Here is a 17,139-nt window from a genome sequence, read left to right as displayed (position 1 = left end):
AGTGTGACAACCAACCCCATAGTGTGTGACAACCCCATAGTGTGTGACAACCATCCCCATAGTGTGACAACCATCCCTGTGACAGGGTCGGTTGTCACAAAGTGTCAGAGTGTCTTTGATAGTTAATTGCCTCTTTGTTACAATGAGTTGGAAAATGAGAGGAATACACATTTCAAGCCAACACCTTAAGCTTCAATTTAATGTTATCCAGTCTCATCTGAATGATCTAAAACTGGTTTTAAATACAGATAAAACCAAGTTCATGGTTTTCTCTCACTCAAAGGCGCTACCACAGACCACTACAAATGTTGTTACATCCAAAGGAAATCCTATAGAGCGGGTTTTAAATTACAAGTACTTGGGGATTTATCCTAGATCAGGAGATTTCATTTAAAGCCCAGATTAATAATTTGCGTACTAAACTTCGTGTGAAGCTTGGGTTCTTTTTAGAAACAGAACCTGCTTCTCTCTCAGGGTCAGAAAGAAACTAGTAGACAAGCGACCTTCTTACCCATTCTTGACTACGGGACGTGCTTTATCTGAGTGCGTCATCCAATTTGTCTCCAGTCTTTGGACACCGTTTTCATTCAGCACTGAGATTTGTCACTGGCTGTAGTCGTCTCACCCACCATTGTGATTTGTATGTGAAATCAAATTTGCAGATATAAACACTGGCTGACCCTAATCTATAAGGCTCTTTTAGGCTTGATTCCTCACCATTTGTGCGCTTTAGTGCAGAGAAAAATCAGTTCCTATACCTTGCGTTCCAACACTACTCTTGTTTTATCTGTTCCTCGGGTAAGGACTGAATTCGGAAAAAGGGCTTTCAGCTTGGCTGCCCCCATGGCATGGAATGCTCTACAGACTAAATTGAAACTTATGACACTTGGAGCCTTCCGTTCTATGTGTTTTAAACCTTAAATTATTGTTTGTTGTTTTGTTACAGCTTCCACACCTCTTATTCATACTGTAAAACACTATGCATTTATAAATTGTACGTTTTAATTTGTACTGTCATTTTCGTGTGACTGTTTTTATGACATGTGCTGTTGACCTCTTGGCCAGGTCACCCTCGTGGAAGAGATCCTGATCTCAATGGGTTTTACCTATTTAAATAAAGGTTAAATAAAAATAAAAAAAGACTATTGAAAGATGTTTTGATGAGCAATCATTAAAACAGTAAAAAGTGTGACAACCAACCCTGTTCTCCCCTACTCTACGGATGACTTTACATCTTCTGGGAGCCAAGTGTAAGAATTAAGTTGTAACTTAGGCTAACGTTGGAACTATTTCAGCTGGTGCAACACCCAAAACGTTACTAGAGTGTAAACTTCATCCTAAATTATGTTCAAACTAGGCTACGTTTGAGTTTATGCACAGCTGGTGCAACAGGCTACTGGACCTTAGTCATCAGAGTTTAAAACTTTGCTAATTAGCTGGTTAGCAGTTATGCTAGCACAAACCAAATTGCGTTACCCCTGTGGTTACTTTTGATTGAAAATAAAGTCTAGAACAAAAAAAAGGAAAACATTTTTTAGAAACACCTCTAATGTAGCAGTGTACACAACATTTTTTGTTTTAACCGGAACATTGGGGCCAAACATTGAGAGGATTTTAAGTGTTTTCCAGCAAACGCAACCTAAAATATTATTAAGTATCACTATACAGAATAGGGGGGAAAGAAACTGGAAACATGAATGTTTTCCTTTTTGAATGTGTCATGGCACCATTTAGTTATTAAAGTAATGCATAACCTTCCAACTTGATCATTTTACAGTATATGTTGAACTTCATGACATTATTAGAGTATCAGGCAGTCAGATCAGCAATGCCAACAGTAGCAGAAAGAAGCAGCAGTTCTGTCAGCAGCCTGATACAGAAAGAGCATGGTCGCTCCTCGAAGAAGAGGGGAAAAGGGGAAAGATACCCAAAGGCAGTACAAAAAAGCATGACATATAGAGTGTGGGGAGGGGATAAATAAGCATGAAAGCCACTGGGCTGTGAGGAAAAGAAAAGGATTACACCCATAGTGTTCAGAGCGGAAAGAAGTGGCAGAATCAAACAAAGGAAAGGAGGCAAGGACAGGAGACAAAATACATCTCAACAGTGAGGAGAGGGAGGAGAAAGGGGGCAGCACAGAAATGCAACAGGACCAGATCAGAGCCTTCAGACTCTTCATTCTAGTTAACACCACACCTAGAAATTCATCAGAATTTCTAGACTTCAACACAATTCAAGAGTTTTAAACACAATAGGATCTTTCTATCACCAGTGCAACTCTGGGCTCTATCAGTCTGAATATATTCCTGCCATTTCATCAGGGTATGCTAGGCTAGCATTGCTTGAATGCTAGCGTGCACTCAACACTCACACTGACCCTGTATGACTGAAGCAGGAAAAGCAGCCAAAAAGGTTAACACCATGGCCAAAAGCATGCAAGCAATGTGGGAAACACTTAAAAAAATGAAAAGAAGAAAATAAATACATCTCGGGATAAAAAAAATCTTAATACATTATCTTAAAATTTTCCTTTCTTGTTTTGTGTTTCATATATATATATTCTAAACACACATCTTTGTACATTTTGGTATAAGTTCTCTTTCTTGCAGGGAGATCCAGGAAAATGGGTGATAGATGGTGGAGGGTTAAGGTTCGGGGGGCATTCCCACTTCCCTGATTGCCTTGTGCTGAATGAAGGGGGCACAGCATCAGAGAGATGACTCCCCCCCGTTCAAACAATTCCGCTTTCTCTCAAGTCTCTCATTCTCTGTGGTGACCACAGGGGAATGGTGATAGAAAACAGGAGGGGTTCAGCAGTGAGAGGACAAGCTTATAGGATGTCCTAAAAAAGTCCAGGACACAAGAAACAGAACAGGACTCGAGTTGGTACTTCCTCTTTGGGACCAGAGCCAAAAGCTGATGCACAGACTTCCACTATCTTTATCTGTGGAGAGAATTGAATTGTGGGATGAGAAAATGGACACATAAAGGAAATGACACACATATTACGATCTTGTTATGTATCTGCTGGCTGTATAACACAAGTCTGGTTCTGCTCGAGGGTTTCTGCCTGTTAAAAGGAAGTTTTCCTTGCCGCTGTAACTAGCTAACTACTGTGAGGTGCAATGCTCATGGTGGATTAAGATGAGATCAAGATCAGAGTCCTGTCAGTATGAGGGGAATGGTTTGTATCCTGTCTTGATGTTGGGTCTTTGTTAATAATTTAACAGAGTACGGTCTAACCCTGCTATGTTTGTAAAAGCGATTTGGCGCAATACAATAAGATTGATTGATTGATCTGCTGAGAGTGAGTGTGAATGGAGATACTGTACCTTTGTTTCCATCTGTGTCTGCTGCTGCCCTCTCTGGCCTTTGGCGTATTAGAACATTGTACTTTGCCTCCACCTCCTGAAAGAGAAACACAATTCAAAGTATGATGATTAAATTAATTTGACAGCAATGTGTACAAAAAAAAAAAACATATATACATTGTTATCCGTATGCATGTTGCTACATAGAACTGATAGGATACCTTTAGATAGTTGAGGTTTGCCTGAAGATTTCGAAGGTGAGACAGGAACCTGTCTGACTAAAAGAGGAGAGGCTGCCGGCCTGCGACGTAGAGGAAACCTCAAGTTGATCCCAGAGTCGGCGGACAGCCTTGTGATGTCCGCAGCCTGCTTTCCTGTGGTGTGAAGCCATATTTCATCATCTGTGCTGCTCCTCCCCTGGTCCACCATAACCCTCCAGGACCAAATATCCTGCTGAGAGAATCAAAAAGGCCTTTTAACTATTAGTGCTTTGTAAATTCACTAGGATAAGGAAGTGACAGAGAGACCAAGCAGACTGCACATCTTAATCAGTGAATATTCTTTCACTACTTAATAATTTGTGGAGTCCCTCAGGGGTCAATACTGGGACCACTTCATTCTCTCTGAGTATGTGCTCCAACTTGCCCACATTACACAGATACTTGAATAATATTAAAGTATTAATTTCTACTCTAATTCTGCACAGCTGTACCTCCAAATTCACATAGCGCAAGGTCCAATCCTCTCAAGTCTTGCTATTTGTCTCAGAAGATAAAACATATCAATGCCAGCAAATATATCAATGCATTACTCTAATTTGGATGCACCTTATTCCAAGATACCCACTTCTTTTTTTGAATGATTTCATGATTTCAGTTCTTTCCTTCAAAGTTGTTATAAGCCTGAATTCTTGTCCCCTACCAACCAGTGTGTAGCCTGAATCCTCCTGACTTTCTCATACATTTCAATCCAAATCCAATCCATTTTATTTATATAGCACATTTTAAAAAAACAACAAGGTTCCCAAAGTGCTGCACAACAAATATAAACAGTAGAAATAAATAATAGTACCATTTAAAATACAGTCAATTAAAAGACACACAGAGACCCAACTTAAACTCTCATGCTGTATTAAAGTCAGGGAGTAAAAGTGAGTTTTTAAGCAAGATTTAAAAGTATCCAGGGTGGGGGCCATTTTAACTTAGGTGGGTAGATCATTCCACAACTTAGGAGCTTCCACTGAAAAAGCTCGGTCTCCCCTTGTCTTTTGTCGGCTTTTTGGCACAACGAGACGCATTTGGTCAACAGACCTCAGTGCTCTGGAGGGGGCGGAGATTTTTACAAGATCAGAGATATCTGAGGTGCCAGACCATGTAGTGACTGCAAAACAAACATTAAAATCTAAAATTGAATTCTAAAATGGACAGGGAGCCAGTGAGGAGGCGAGAATGGGGGCTGATATGTGAAACTATCTAAATCTATTGGTATCTATGTTGAATAAAACATCTATTGAATAACAAATGTCTACATATATTGTATTATTCACTCATATATGACATATATGACATACTGTGTTGAGGTCTGGGGAAATGTATATAAACAAACTTAGATCCTGTCATCAAACTCCCAGATAAAAGCTATAAGAATAATACATAAATCTCATTACCAGGAATCTACTAATCAATTATTCATCCGATTTTGCACTTTAAAAGTTTAAGACATTGTGTCTTTAGAAACATTAGAAATACTAATCCTGTTTGTATTCAACGTTTGTTTAAATTAAGAGAAGGACGTTATTATTTCAGAGGGACATGTGTGTTTGAAACATGTATAGCTAGAACCAACATAAAATGCAGATGTGTTTCAGTATTAGGAGTCAAAACATGAAACAGCCTCAGTGACTAATGAGTAGTTTCAAAAAGCCTTATAATACAAATGAATAATGAATACCATATACAATGAATAATATAATATAAAAAATAATCCTTTAAAGCTGGGGTTGGTAATCAAATTTGGATTCAATACATAATGTGTTCCTAAAAAAGAGTGAAAAAAGCTGCTATCTACAGCCGGAGTAAACCTGGGAAAACACCAACCAATCACCGTTTTTTGGCTCCCCAAATTTTAAACCATTCAAATCCCGTCCTGCCTTTCTGCCCTCCTCCTGCGCGTACATTTCCCTAGCGTGCACTCCTCCGAGTCCCCGTCTCCTGCCTCTACTTCCCCTGACTCTACTGACTGCTTGACCTCGGACCTGTCCCCTCTGACCCGATGAGGTGCTTTGCTCAGGACTGTAGTCCGGATCAGAGTCTAAAAAGCTCTCACCACGGGGGCTCTGACAAGCAAAAGAATGAATGACATTTACTAAGTCCTACAGAAAATGTAGATGTTGTAGCGTCCGTCCGGACGCTGTAGTGATGACAAGCCGATTCGTGAACACGTTGAGTTTTACTAACCGGTCACTGTCGGCCGTGATCACGCCAACCAACAAAGCAACAATCAATCTTTCAATGAATGAAGAACTTCTCCTCTTGTCTCTCCTCTCTCCTGCTCGCACACTCTACACCTCTCCTGATGCCTTCACTAACCGTCAACACTGTAGGAATTAAGAACATCTACACTGAACAGGTTTAACAAACAGTAGAGCTGTTACAGTATTATATATGTGTTGTGTTATTAACTTTCACTATGATAATGTTTTGGTGAGGACCGGTTTTGAATCAGTCACGATCATATGGTCGCAAGTCAGCGGCGCTCGTGCATGTGAGCGGGGGGGCGTCGTTTTTGAGGAGCTCCAAGGAAGGAGGGGAGGGGTTAGACGGAGTCATGAGGAAAAGCTACATTCAAATTCATGCTGGTTTTCCGAGACTACCAACCCTAGCTTTAAGATACAATTAGCCCCTCCTCCAGTCAGTGCTCGGGCACTTATAAGAATTAAGGAGTGTAATGTATAAAAACTGCTTTTGTTACTTTCTTTTCTGGTACTGCTGATGTTTTTGGGTAATATCATGGATTGTACAGGAGAGGCAAAAATAAGCCTGGGCCTATTCCTTTTTTGGTCATTGTTGTTTTTTTGTGAATTTTATTGTGTGAAACAAATCAGTATGAACATGTAAAATTGTGCTATTTGTATTTGATAGATGACTACTCACACAAACTCTAGACTTCTTTCTTTTTAAATGAATGACCAAAATAAATATTAATTAATTCATTACTGTTTTAAGGTATGCCTTTATTTATTGCCTGTATCTTTCTGTTTAATTCAGTTTTTACTTTACTTTTTTTTCGTTGAGTCTATATGTTTTTTTAAGTCTGTTAAATTCTACAGCATAGAATTTGACAAAGCAACTGTTCAAACTGTCTAGACTCACCAAAATCTTCAGGAGAATCAAAGAAGCCTGTGTCTCCAGAGCCCAGGTCCTGAGTCCGGTCCTCTGTCTGGGAACTGCTTTTATCTGAGCCATTGTGAATCATCACCCGAGCACGGCTGTCTACTGGGGTCCGGAGAGAGGTGGTCCTGAGGAGACGGGCCCCTGTGGAGCGTTTGGTTTGCTCCGCGGCCTCCTGGGACATTAATTGGGTCACCAATACCTGCTTTAATGCTGCCACTGTGGAAAATTGTAAGTACAGGGTTAATAAGTACAGCTGGTATATCCACTACTTATACAGCACTAGTTATTTCACTTATCCCATGCTTTGTGCTTACATGTTTTCAGTGCTTCATCAGCTCTGCAGGGAAACATGTCAAACGAGTCTCCTTCTTTCCCAACCTCAGTCATTTGATAAGGCAGCTCTGGGTCCACAAAACCTTCCTCCTCCTCCTCTTCCTCAGTTTTGCCTCCCTCAAATGGATTACTACCTGGTACAGAACTCTGCATCGTACTTCTGGAGGCTGGACTGCTCCCTTTTTCTGATGGGAGATAATTACATTTATTATAGATGAATCATCACTAAAGCTGAGCATGGTGAGGTATTTAAAGCAACAGTGGAGGAAAACTATAAAAAGAAATGAGCGTCCGTGAATACCTGTGGACTGGGTGCTGCCAGTGGATGTGCAGTCGGGGTCTCTGCTCAGCCTGGAAACACCTGCTGTAATGATCTCCACACCGTCTCTTTCCCCACTGGCATACAAGCAACATCTTATGTAAGCAACAATTTCAAACCCTGAATAAACCATCTGGTTGGATCAATTTAGAAAGATGAAAACAAGACATACTCAGTCTGAGGTAATGGTATGACACTGTGAGGTTTCACTTTCATGGCATCAGCTCTCTGGGTGATTAAACGCTGCCACCTTGTGAAATAAAAATAAAAAAACGGTTATGAGTCTATTTAACAGCTGAAGCAGTAAAAATCTAATGAAACGATGAAATAAAAGGGTGTTTACTTACGTTCTCTGCTCTGAGACTGTGGGGGCCATGAGCTCATAGATCTGAGCACCATTCTCTGACATGGAGAGGACGAAGAAGGACTTGTTGTCTGGCAGGAGTGAGTAAAGACAGAAGGGGAGATTTATCAAAATTCTTGTCTACATGCAACTGATTTCCTGGTGCTTTGTTTTGAAAATACTACAACGAATGACGCTTTTAGAGTTGATAATATAATCTAATCCTGGTTTATCCTGGTTTATCCTGTAATTGTTCTGTTATTTTTGGACAAAGAAGTACATAAAAAAAGAAAAGTGACTGGTTCCTAACTGACCTGTGGCCACAGAGCGGACAAGCACAGTGTTGAGTTTGATGATCGGGCTGAAGGTATGTTTGGTATCTGCTGTGCCTGCCAGGTTTTTACTTTGACACTTGAGGATCAGACGTTCATCCTGTTTCTGTAGCAGAACAAGGATGTCCTCCAGGAGGAGTGTGTACAGCTCTGGAAGGAAACAGGGTATAATTTTGGTTCATGTTAAAGATTGGTGGAGGTTCTTTTTGGAGGAGATAGCAGGACAATCCAACTCTTATAATATGCTGATTACGTACCAATTGTCTTGTCCTTGTTAACTTTCCATGAAAGTGGACCCTCGTGTACCATCGTCCTCTTGGTCAGATCCAAGTTCTGTTAAAGGGTAGAACAGATAAATTAATGTCAAGCATAAAAGTACTTGCTGTTCGTCAATGGAGCAATTTCCAAATTCTACTGCATTTCTAACAGTGTGTGTGGGTCTATAACAAGTAAGACCAGTGAGACTGTAGATAACTCACCTTTAGCTCCAGGATCATGGGGTTGTCTGTCTGCTTTAGAGAAGAGAGGTCCAGTCTTCTCTGATAGTCCTCCAACCTCTGGAGAAATAATAGAGAGAAGAGGAGACAGAGAGTAGATAAGTAGGAGGGATGGGAGGAATTGTGGCAGAGCAGAAAAAAATAGATGGACTTGGGGGGGAGACTGAAATTCAAGCAGAGCAAAGTTTAGAGGATAGCATTAAACAGAAAGACATCATACCTGCTTGTCCTCAGATTCCTTCACAGCCTCGTTCACGTGATTGAGGACCTTCCTACAGCAGTCTGCTGCCTGCTTCACTTTATCCTTCTCCACTGTGCTGTCTGAAAGATATTATGACATAAAAAAGAAGTAAGGCCTCCTTAGTTCTGCAGGGGGCTGTCCGGCAAATTGATATTTCCTCTTCCCATTAACACACCATCGTTCTCAAAAATTATGACAAAGCAGGGGGGACATTATGATCCTGTAATAGCCAGTGGTACTTTATCGTTAGTGTACTCTCTCTGTGTGAGGCCCAAACCCCGGCCAAGACTGAAATGATGATGCAGATAATGGGCGAGATATTTCCCAAAATGTGCACCCTCCCTCAGGAGCATTAAAATGTTAATCTCTTCATTTGTCTGTGTAATTCACTGATGGTTGGCATGCTGCCACACTGAACCTTGCTTGAGACTCAATATGCTTCATCTTTATCCCACTTTTCTCCCGTTTCCAGAGTTGACTTCCATTTCTAGTGATTTTTTATTACATTAAGAATCAAAAGTACAAAGGACCCAAACATTTTGAGGGTTTCAGTAGAGACAGGCTAGATAAAACAAATATACTGTACCATTGGAGGGAACATATGAAAACTATCACCTTTGAAGTGCACCATGTTAGATAAGCTATTTACCTTTTCAGCAAGTTTGATGTTGCAAGCGGCTGATAATTGAGACTGACTAAGACTGACTCAGGGATTAGATTTTTTTTGTGCCAGCATGAATTGTACACAGCTTGTTCTGAGGATCTTCCTGCAGGTATGACGACATTATTAAGGCTGCATGTGTGTCTAGAAGGCAGGTAGGTGCTTCACTAAATGCATTAATCACACAAAGTGTCATGGTAAAAATCTTCTAATCTGCAGCAATTAGTCCTACACCAAAAATCCATATATCCATCCAAATACATTTTTTTTAAAGCAAAAGTTCTAAAACATTCCACCAACTTCTTAAATGTTAAGACTTGTTGGTTTTCTTGTTGGAACTGTCTTCAATTTCATAGAATAAGTTATTAATCAAATAATCAAGAAGTCATTGATAGGCAAATTAAACGTATGATACAGCAATTTAATATATACATGAATATTCTGTTTAGCTTCTCATTAAACAATGTTTACATCTCAGTGTGAAGTGTAATTTTTCTCACAACCTTGTCTTGAACTGGTTAAAATGTGAACAAATGAAATTGCTGTGAGGAAATCTGATTGGTGTAGCAGCACTACAGTACCTGTGTACTTAGCGATGTTATCTAGTAGCAGGGGTACTTGGTGAGCCGTAGCATCTCTACGGGAATGATGTCTTTGAGCTGCAGTCGGCGACACAGTCTGTTACTCTCTGCCTCCTATAAGCAATAAAGAACAGACAGGTTGTCTTGACTTAAGTGATCTAACAACAGCAAAAAAGAAAAGTATGAAAGGTGACTAGATTGTAAGAAAGTTGGTTATTTTGCAGGGAAATTACAGTTATCACTTGTTAAAATACATTCCTTTTAACATATTTGGCTTTGTATAATTACATTTTCTACAGAATATGAGCATGAATTCAGTACCTGAATGAATGAAGTAAAGCGTGAGTCTTTCTTCTGCTTGGTCTTGATGATCTCTAGAGCAAATGGCTGGTTACTGCAGAACGTTCCCACTGCCTGCTTGATCTTCTCCTCCTCTCCACCGCTGAACTGTAACCACCCAACCCAAGGACACGGCAGAGATGTAGGGAGACATGAAGAGACGGTGATCAGTCACCCAGTCGATCTGGGTCAAGGCTAGTTGCCATGGAAATGTCTTTCTATTTAACCATGAGCTGCGACTCCCAGAAGGGGGGCCAGGCTTAAGTCCCTTCGAAGTAGACGAGACAGCTTAACTTTTAATGTGGACTCGATCAATGCTCAGACCCTAAGGGGACCGTTTACCCTACTTATCCCCCGTAGAAACATTTCAGACAAGGCTGCCAGCTGATATGTGGCTAACTCACATCTAATGTTTCAAACACGATAACTAGATAGGAAAATGTCAGTAGAATCTAGGGCACTGTCTGACATCACCACTAAAAGAGAATGAGGCTTCAATTAAACGCTATGGTTTCCACTGTTCTTTTGAGTTTATTCTTAAGTCTGTGATTTATGCATTTCAGGATGTTGGTCTTTAATTTGATGTTAAGTTTGTAAAAAACACCTATAACCCCTTCTTTATTCTGAATTAAAAAGGATCATTTTGATGTATCCATGCAAATAATAACACAACTGCAGATACAGAATGCTATCTCACACCAACATCAACCTTTTCTTTTCATTTTTGACTATAAATCAATTTAGGGGAACGGTTCAATTTCTATGGGCAAAATACTATTCTCCTAAACCACATCAGTCATCTTGAGATTCATCCAATATACAGAGTTCATACACTTTTTTCATGGTGAAATTCAAGTACTTTTCAGGGACTTTTAAGGTAATTTGTCAAACTTTTCAAGGCATATAGTAAGAGAGGCACGAAGATTTGCACTGGGTGGGCCAATTCATATCAGCTGTTCTCATGTCATTTTAAGACCTTAACAGTAGGGTTGCAACAATACGTGTATCTGTATCGAACTGTTCGATACAGTGGTCACGGTTCGGTAGGCCTTATGAACTGAACAATATGCTATTTTATATTTATTTTATCAACTTCTGACGAGGCGCTCTGTGCTGAAAGTTCAGTGGATCTGCGCTGGACTCCTCCGGGCTGCATTGTGGAGCGCAGGTCCACTGAACTGCGCGCTCCTCCCACATTCATTTAGTCCAAGCTGGTCCTGTTTGTTTTAACTGTGCTTCATCTGGAAATACATATTTTACCATACGACAGTCTGCTGGGTTCATATGTTCACGTATGTGTGTGTAAGCGCTTGCCCTCACGAGAGGGAAGCACGTGTGTCCTCTTTGGTTGCAGAGCAGAGTTGTTCCGTGGTCCTGTAGTGATGCTAGACTGGGTGATATGTTTTTAAAGTGTGTATACGGATTACTTGTGGTCTTGCATGCTGTGTAAGACTTCAGCATGATACGCGCGCCGGGTCACGCCCCCCCTTGGAAGTCAAAGCAGAAGTGATTTAAGGTTCCCTCTCTCATAGATCAGGTCTATACCTTGTTTTTTTATTTAACAGACTAAATAGCCTTATGTTATTTATCTTATTGACATGACGGGATGTCATTTCTGTCTCTACATGGTCACGCGTTCACAATTCTCCTCTGCTCTCTGTATCGCGCACGCACACTCACATTTGAAACCCCCCCCATGCACAGCAGAACATGTGTCAGGTATAGCGACCCCTGATACATTTAATTTAATTTAAAAACTGTGCTTTTGAGCTGAAACAAATGTTGGTAATTTCAATAAACTACAAGTAAAAAAGGCCATGGAAGTTTCTCTTTCTGTATTGAAAACGTATCAAACCGTGACAAAAACGTATCGAACCGAACCAAACTGTGAATTTTGTGTATGGTTGCACCCCTACTTAACAGGGCACATCAGCCTAATGCTATTCTAAGGAGAAATCATTTAATTCTTTCATATCTTTTCTTCTGTTAAAATTGATTTTGTTATTGATACTGTTATTAATAAGCCTTCAATGTTCAGGCACAAGTAGCGGCCGCACCGCTGTCACTGGCGGAGTGTTTGTATCTCGGAAAACACAACATTAAAATGCAAGCCTTTTCAAGGATTTAAAGCACCTGTACGAACCTTGAAGAAAATAAACTGTTTGTAAGAAAAAAAATACAATCTCTCAGCCTGAGAATTGTACTCACCCAGCAGAGCAAGTCATCTCCTATCTGATCAATTACTGAAGACTCATTCCTCTTCCGAACAGCTGCCATTTGCTCCAGTATTGAAACTGAAATTCAAAGGAGAGGAACCAACAAACAGTGAGTGTGTATGTAAGATAACAAGAATGACAGTTTAAATTCTAACGGACAAATTCCACCGGATCAGTGTCCGATCCGTCTCAGATCCGTCACGGCACCAGAGTTGATAGGTTGCTATTCTAGTCAATGTGTTAACTCCCACTGAATCCGCTCTGTTGTTCCGGCTGTGTCTCTGATCCGGCAGGTCGGAACCCTCCGGATCAGAGACATAAGACTTCTATTTTTGTTGGATGTCGGCGAACGATACATCAATCTCAACAGAGAAGATCAAGCAGGACAGGAAGTCAGGTAGCATAACAAACTTAAAACATCTGGTTCATTTTCAGAATAAAACACTCCGTGTTATCGCCAGATCGTTCTTCACTTAACCAAGACAACAAACTGTCATAATGAGCGAAGCCAGGCTTGGAGTCATCAGGTCAGAGGTTTTAAGAGGCCAATAAAGACAACATGGATGAGGAGAGGAGTCGGATATTCATTAATACAGTAAATGCCGCAGGAAAACCTCGGTCACATGACTCCAGCCGTCCGGCGGTCCTGCTCCGTGCTGTGTTCTGAAAACGCAACAGGTGGGTGTTGACGGTTGAGAGAGCACAGAACCTGACCGCAGCGGATCAGAGACGGACCGGACACGGATCTAGTGGGAGTCCCGGGTAATTATCAGAGTTATCAAACTGTGGTGGTTCATTTGAGCCTAGATTTCATTTGAATTCTCCTTACTATTTTTCTTCTTTTTCTTTTAAACAATAGTTCCACAGCAGTCCTGTACAGATATGGATGATCAATGGATTTCAGCATGTTAAGTGTGCTTACCATGCAGTTGTAGAATCTCCTCCAGGTTGGTAAAGATGTTTTTGATGTCAGCAGGAGGCAGGATGGCCTCTTTGGAGAGCTTTTGGTAGAAAACGTGGTCCAAAACTTTCAGCATCCGTACATGTGCTCGCTCGGTGTAAAAGAGCTCTGCAGGCACAATGTCAAGATGTTGTGTTGGATCATTGTAAATGCTCTGCTGCTGCACATCATAACACTCAATAACTTGTAAAAATGTTTACCTACACATACAGTAGAAGAGAAACATATTCTTTGAAAACAGATCTGACTTAATAGGTCATCATATTATCTGAACAGGTTAACCATGTCCTCACCATTGATGACTTCCTGTCTCTTGATTTCCTGAGGCCTGAGACCTACTAGGACCTCTCTTCCCACAAGCTGCTGCCAATTCGGAGGGTCGTGCTCAGAGTCTGTTCCCTGATCATCTTCACTCTGGACATCAGTGGTACCCAGTCCCTCAAGCCTAGGCCGAGACAGAAAGTTAGCTTTTCATCTGACTGATAAAAAAAACCCACCACTGTGTATTCCCACGTCTTATTTTATAGATGGATTGAAGTTTGAATCGCATCCTCACCTTCTTATAGCCTTTGGTGTTCCCTCGTGGGCTCTACAAACAGAAAAATCAATGCTGAAAATAAATGTTCCATCTGTAAAAAAGAAGCAAAAGTATTGCTGCAAATAGGACTATAAACACACCTATCGCTTTCTCTGTCATCCTCTTGCAGTTGGTCCAGACTGTAAAGGTCAAAGTGCGATGCAGGGTACGGCAACCCATCCAGAGGGTCAGATGCAAGGCCGTCACTCAGCCTGGAGTGGCCTGAGGTCGGAGTTCCACCTGAGAGGAAAGTAACAAGTAAGAAACCAACAATTAGTTTTTCTCTTTCTCTTCCATTCATTTGTATACTTGAGTTGTTCAGTGGCTCACCCATTTCAGCATCTCGGCTTGTGTCGGAGCTGTAGGTGGCGCTGCCTGGGGATGAGGTGTTGACAGATGTGGAGTGTGTGAGTTCAGAGCCCTCGCTCGATTGGCTGCCTCTTAGACGACCACCTTCTGAGTGATCGCTTGCACCCAGCGTAGGCTGAGACAACTGTTTCTGAGGCCTGGGACGGCCATCCAAGGCTTTACCTACTGAACACAGAGAAAAGTGGTGTCAAAACATTAAAGGATTTAGAGATGGTGACATAGCTTAGGCTTGTTCAGGAGTTTTCACTCACCTGATGCTGCCTCAATGCGACTGGGTCTCCGCTGGGGTCCAAGGATACTGGGAAATCTGGGTTTCTTCACTTTCTCTTCGCCGCCTTCCTTTTCAGTCTTGATGCTTTTCTGTATTTTATCAACAAGGACTGTGTCAGGTAGATAGGGAGGAGAAAAAGAGAAGGGGCAAAGGTAGAAAGTGCATAGACAAAAGTACCTTGATTTTGGGGAGAAAGTTGATCCTGACCCGTTTGGACTCTAGACTGCGAGGTTCCTTTACCCTCACACCAAGGTGCTTCATGTATGTATAGATGACATACTGCATTGTAGTGCTAAATGCAAACAGAAGGGACAACACTTGAGTCTGAAATCTCCTTTCTGAATTCTAGTCAACAAATAAACAGAATGCTAAAACAGGAAGTGTCCACATTATGACTTGTACCATATGTCATACCAGTCCTACTCGTATCATTTCTACACAAACCATCTGGGATGTGCTGCGGCCATATGGCGTTTCCAACAAGACTGTATCAATCAGTCACACTTTTCAATTATTCAATACAAAAAACATACGGCCTAAATTAGATGTTACATCTCAGAGACTGCCCAAGTGCTTCATTTGTGAGCTATGAGGAATGTTTTATATTCTTAAACATCAAAGATAAATACAAGCTACAGAAGCAACATCTCGTTTTGAATTTATTCAGAGGAAGTCTGACTATATAGGATGGTACACTAATCTTTTCAGCTTGCAGTGAGACACATTTAACACCATAAATGCCTTGACTGCGCAAATGGTGCGAGGGAGCGTGAGAACTAGTTTCAATCCCATTCATGTGCTTTAAGAAATAGTCATCTCAATCAACCAACTTCTCCACTTTTCAAGTTTGCTCACCATTTTTCTTCCTCTGTGGTCTGAGTAGTTAACCTACAAATAATACAAAGAAGACAATCATGAGATGAAGAGAAACAGTGCCTTTGAAGGATGTATGACTGTAAGCACAGCATGTAGTACTTACAGAATTTCCTCGACTTTAGTGATGATGTTTTCAGCATAGGAGCGCTCTCGCTCAAGAGTGACACGGTCTCTGACTCTCTCTTGGTCCAGTCTGGCCAGCTCTGCTTCAGCCACTGTTAGGCCCATACTGCGCTTTTGCCTACATGTAACATGTCAAGACATGTATTGCAGTTAGTGTACTCAAGCAGGATACACAATGTTTAATCAGAACCAAAAATAAAAGACAGAAAATTCTAAATCTGAGTGGACCAGTCTACCTGAAATCCTCAAGGTTCCTCTGAATGTCAGGGAGCAGTGAGTCCTGCAGCGTCTGAACATGTTGTCTGTTTATTTCCTCTGGGATGAGTTCTGTCCGCCGCCGATCTGCAAAACGCAGGCAAACACACACACACTCAATGGAACTGTATGCCAAGTCTCTCAAGGGATTGTGGCAGGGTCTCACTAAACAAGCAGTTCTTTCCAAACCATCAGGGCATTCGATTTCTCTGGGAGTGTGTTCCTTAAAGCTAGGGTTGGTAGTCTCGGAAAACCAGCATGAATTTGAATGTAGCTTTTCCTCATGACTCCGTCTAACCCCTCCCCTCCTCCCTCGGAGCTCCTCCAAAACGACGCCCCCCCTGCTCACATGCACGAGCACCGCTGATTCTCGACCATATGACTGTGACTGATTCAAAACCGGTCCTCACCAAAACATTATCATAGTGAAAGTTAAAAACACAAACAAACATGGCTGCTGTTAGTACTCACAACTATCATGCTAGCATTATCCATTTGTCCCGGTGACACGATATCAGGAGAAAAGTTATAACACATATAATACTGTAACAGCTCTACTGTTTGTTAAACGTGTTCAGTGTAGATGTTCTTCATTCCTACAGTGTTGACGGTCAGTGAAGGCATCAGGAGAGGTGTCGAGTGTGCGAGTGGGAGAGAGGAGAGACAAGAGGAGAAGTTTTTCATTCATTCAAACATTGATTGTTGTTTTGTTGGTTGGCGTGATCACGGCCGACAGTGACCGGTTAGTAAAACTAAACTTGTTCACGAATCGGCTCGTAATCACTACAGCGTCCGGACGGACGCTACAATAAATATATATTTTCTGTAGGACTTACTGAACGTCATTAATTATTCTGCTTGTTGGTGAGAGCTTTTTAGACTCTGATCCGGACTACAGTCCTGAGCAAAGCACCTCATCAGGTCAGAGGGGACAGGCCCGAGGACGAGCGAGAGGGGCAGTAAATAGAGTCAGGGGAAGTAGAGGCAGGAGACGGGGACTCGGAGGAGTGCATGCCGGGGAAATGTACGCGCAGGAGGAGGGCAGAACGGCTGGACGGGATTTGAATGGTTTAAAATTTGGGGAGCCAAAAAACGGTGATTGGTTAGTGTTTTCCCAGGTTTACTCCGGCTGTAGATAGCAG

The 17,139-nt window shown here is 41.5% G+C and overlaps 1 protein-coding gene across 1 annotated transcript in view; it reads right to left on the bottom strand.

Annotated features, from left to right (window-relative positions):
* Positions 1 to 1,700: 1,700 nt before the first annotated feature.
* The window catches only part of arhgef12a (Rho guanine nucleotide exchange factor (GEF) 12a), a 50,366-nt gene continuing 34,927 nt past the window's right edge, over positions 1,701 to 17,139 (bottom strand). Inside the window, 29 exon segments of the mRNA XM_034700824.1 lie at positions 1,701 to 2,944; positions 3,333 to 3,408; positions 3,533 to 3,583; positions 3,586 to 3,626; positions 3,629 to 3,722; positions 3,724 to 3,764; positions 6,683 to 6,919; positions 7,018 to 7,221; positions 7,338 to 7,432; positions 7,528 to 7,605; positions 7,703 to 7,790; positions 8,013 to 8,180; positions 8,288 to 8,363; positions 8,510 to 8,587; positions 8,748 to 8,848; positions 10,011 to 10,040; positions 10,043 to 10,124; positions 10,332 to 10,457; positions 12,558 to 12,643; positions 13,488 to 13,634; positions 13,820 to 13,971; positions 14,083 to 14,115; positions 14,205 to 14,343; positions 14,434 to 14,637; positions 14,724 to 14,832; positions 14,921 to 15,035; positions 15,599 to 15,631; positions 15,723 to 15,860; positions 15,979 to 16,084. Of these exon segments, the coding sequence (XP_034556715.1) occupies positions 2,811 to 2,944; positions 3,333 to 3,408; positions 3,533 to 3,583; positions 3,586 to 3,626; positions 3,629 to 3,722; positions 3,724 to 3,764; positions 6,683 to 6,919; positions 7,018 to 7,221; positions 7,338 to 7,432; positions 7,528 to 7,605; positions 7,703 to 7,790; positions 8,013 to 8,180; positions 8,288 to 8,363; positions 8,510 to 8,587; positions 8,748 to 8,848; positions 10,011 to 10,040; positions 10,043 to 10,124; positions 10,332 to 10,457; positions 12,558 to 12,643; positions 13,488 to 13,634; positions 13,820 to 13,971; positions 14,083 to 14,115; positions 14,205 to 14,343; positions 14,434 to 14,637; positions 14,724 to 14,832; positions 14,921 to 15,035; positions 15,599 to 15,631; positions 15,723 to 15,860; positions 15,979 to 16,084 (3,062 nt within the window). The 3' untranslated portion in view covers positions 1,701 to 2,810.

The sequence above is a fragment of the Notolabrus celidotus genome, chromosome 14, assembly GCF_009762535.1.
Source record: "Notolabrus celidotus isolate fNotCel1 chromosome 14, fNotCel1.pri, whole genome shotgun sequence".
In the NCBI taxonomy this organism is placed as follows: Eukaryota; Metazoa; Chordata; class Actinopteri; order Labriformes; family Labridae; genus Notolabrus; species Notolabrus celidotus.
This window is presented reverse-complemented; position numbering and strand designations above follow the sequence as displayed.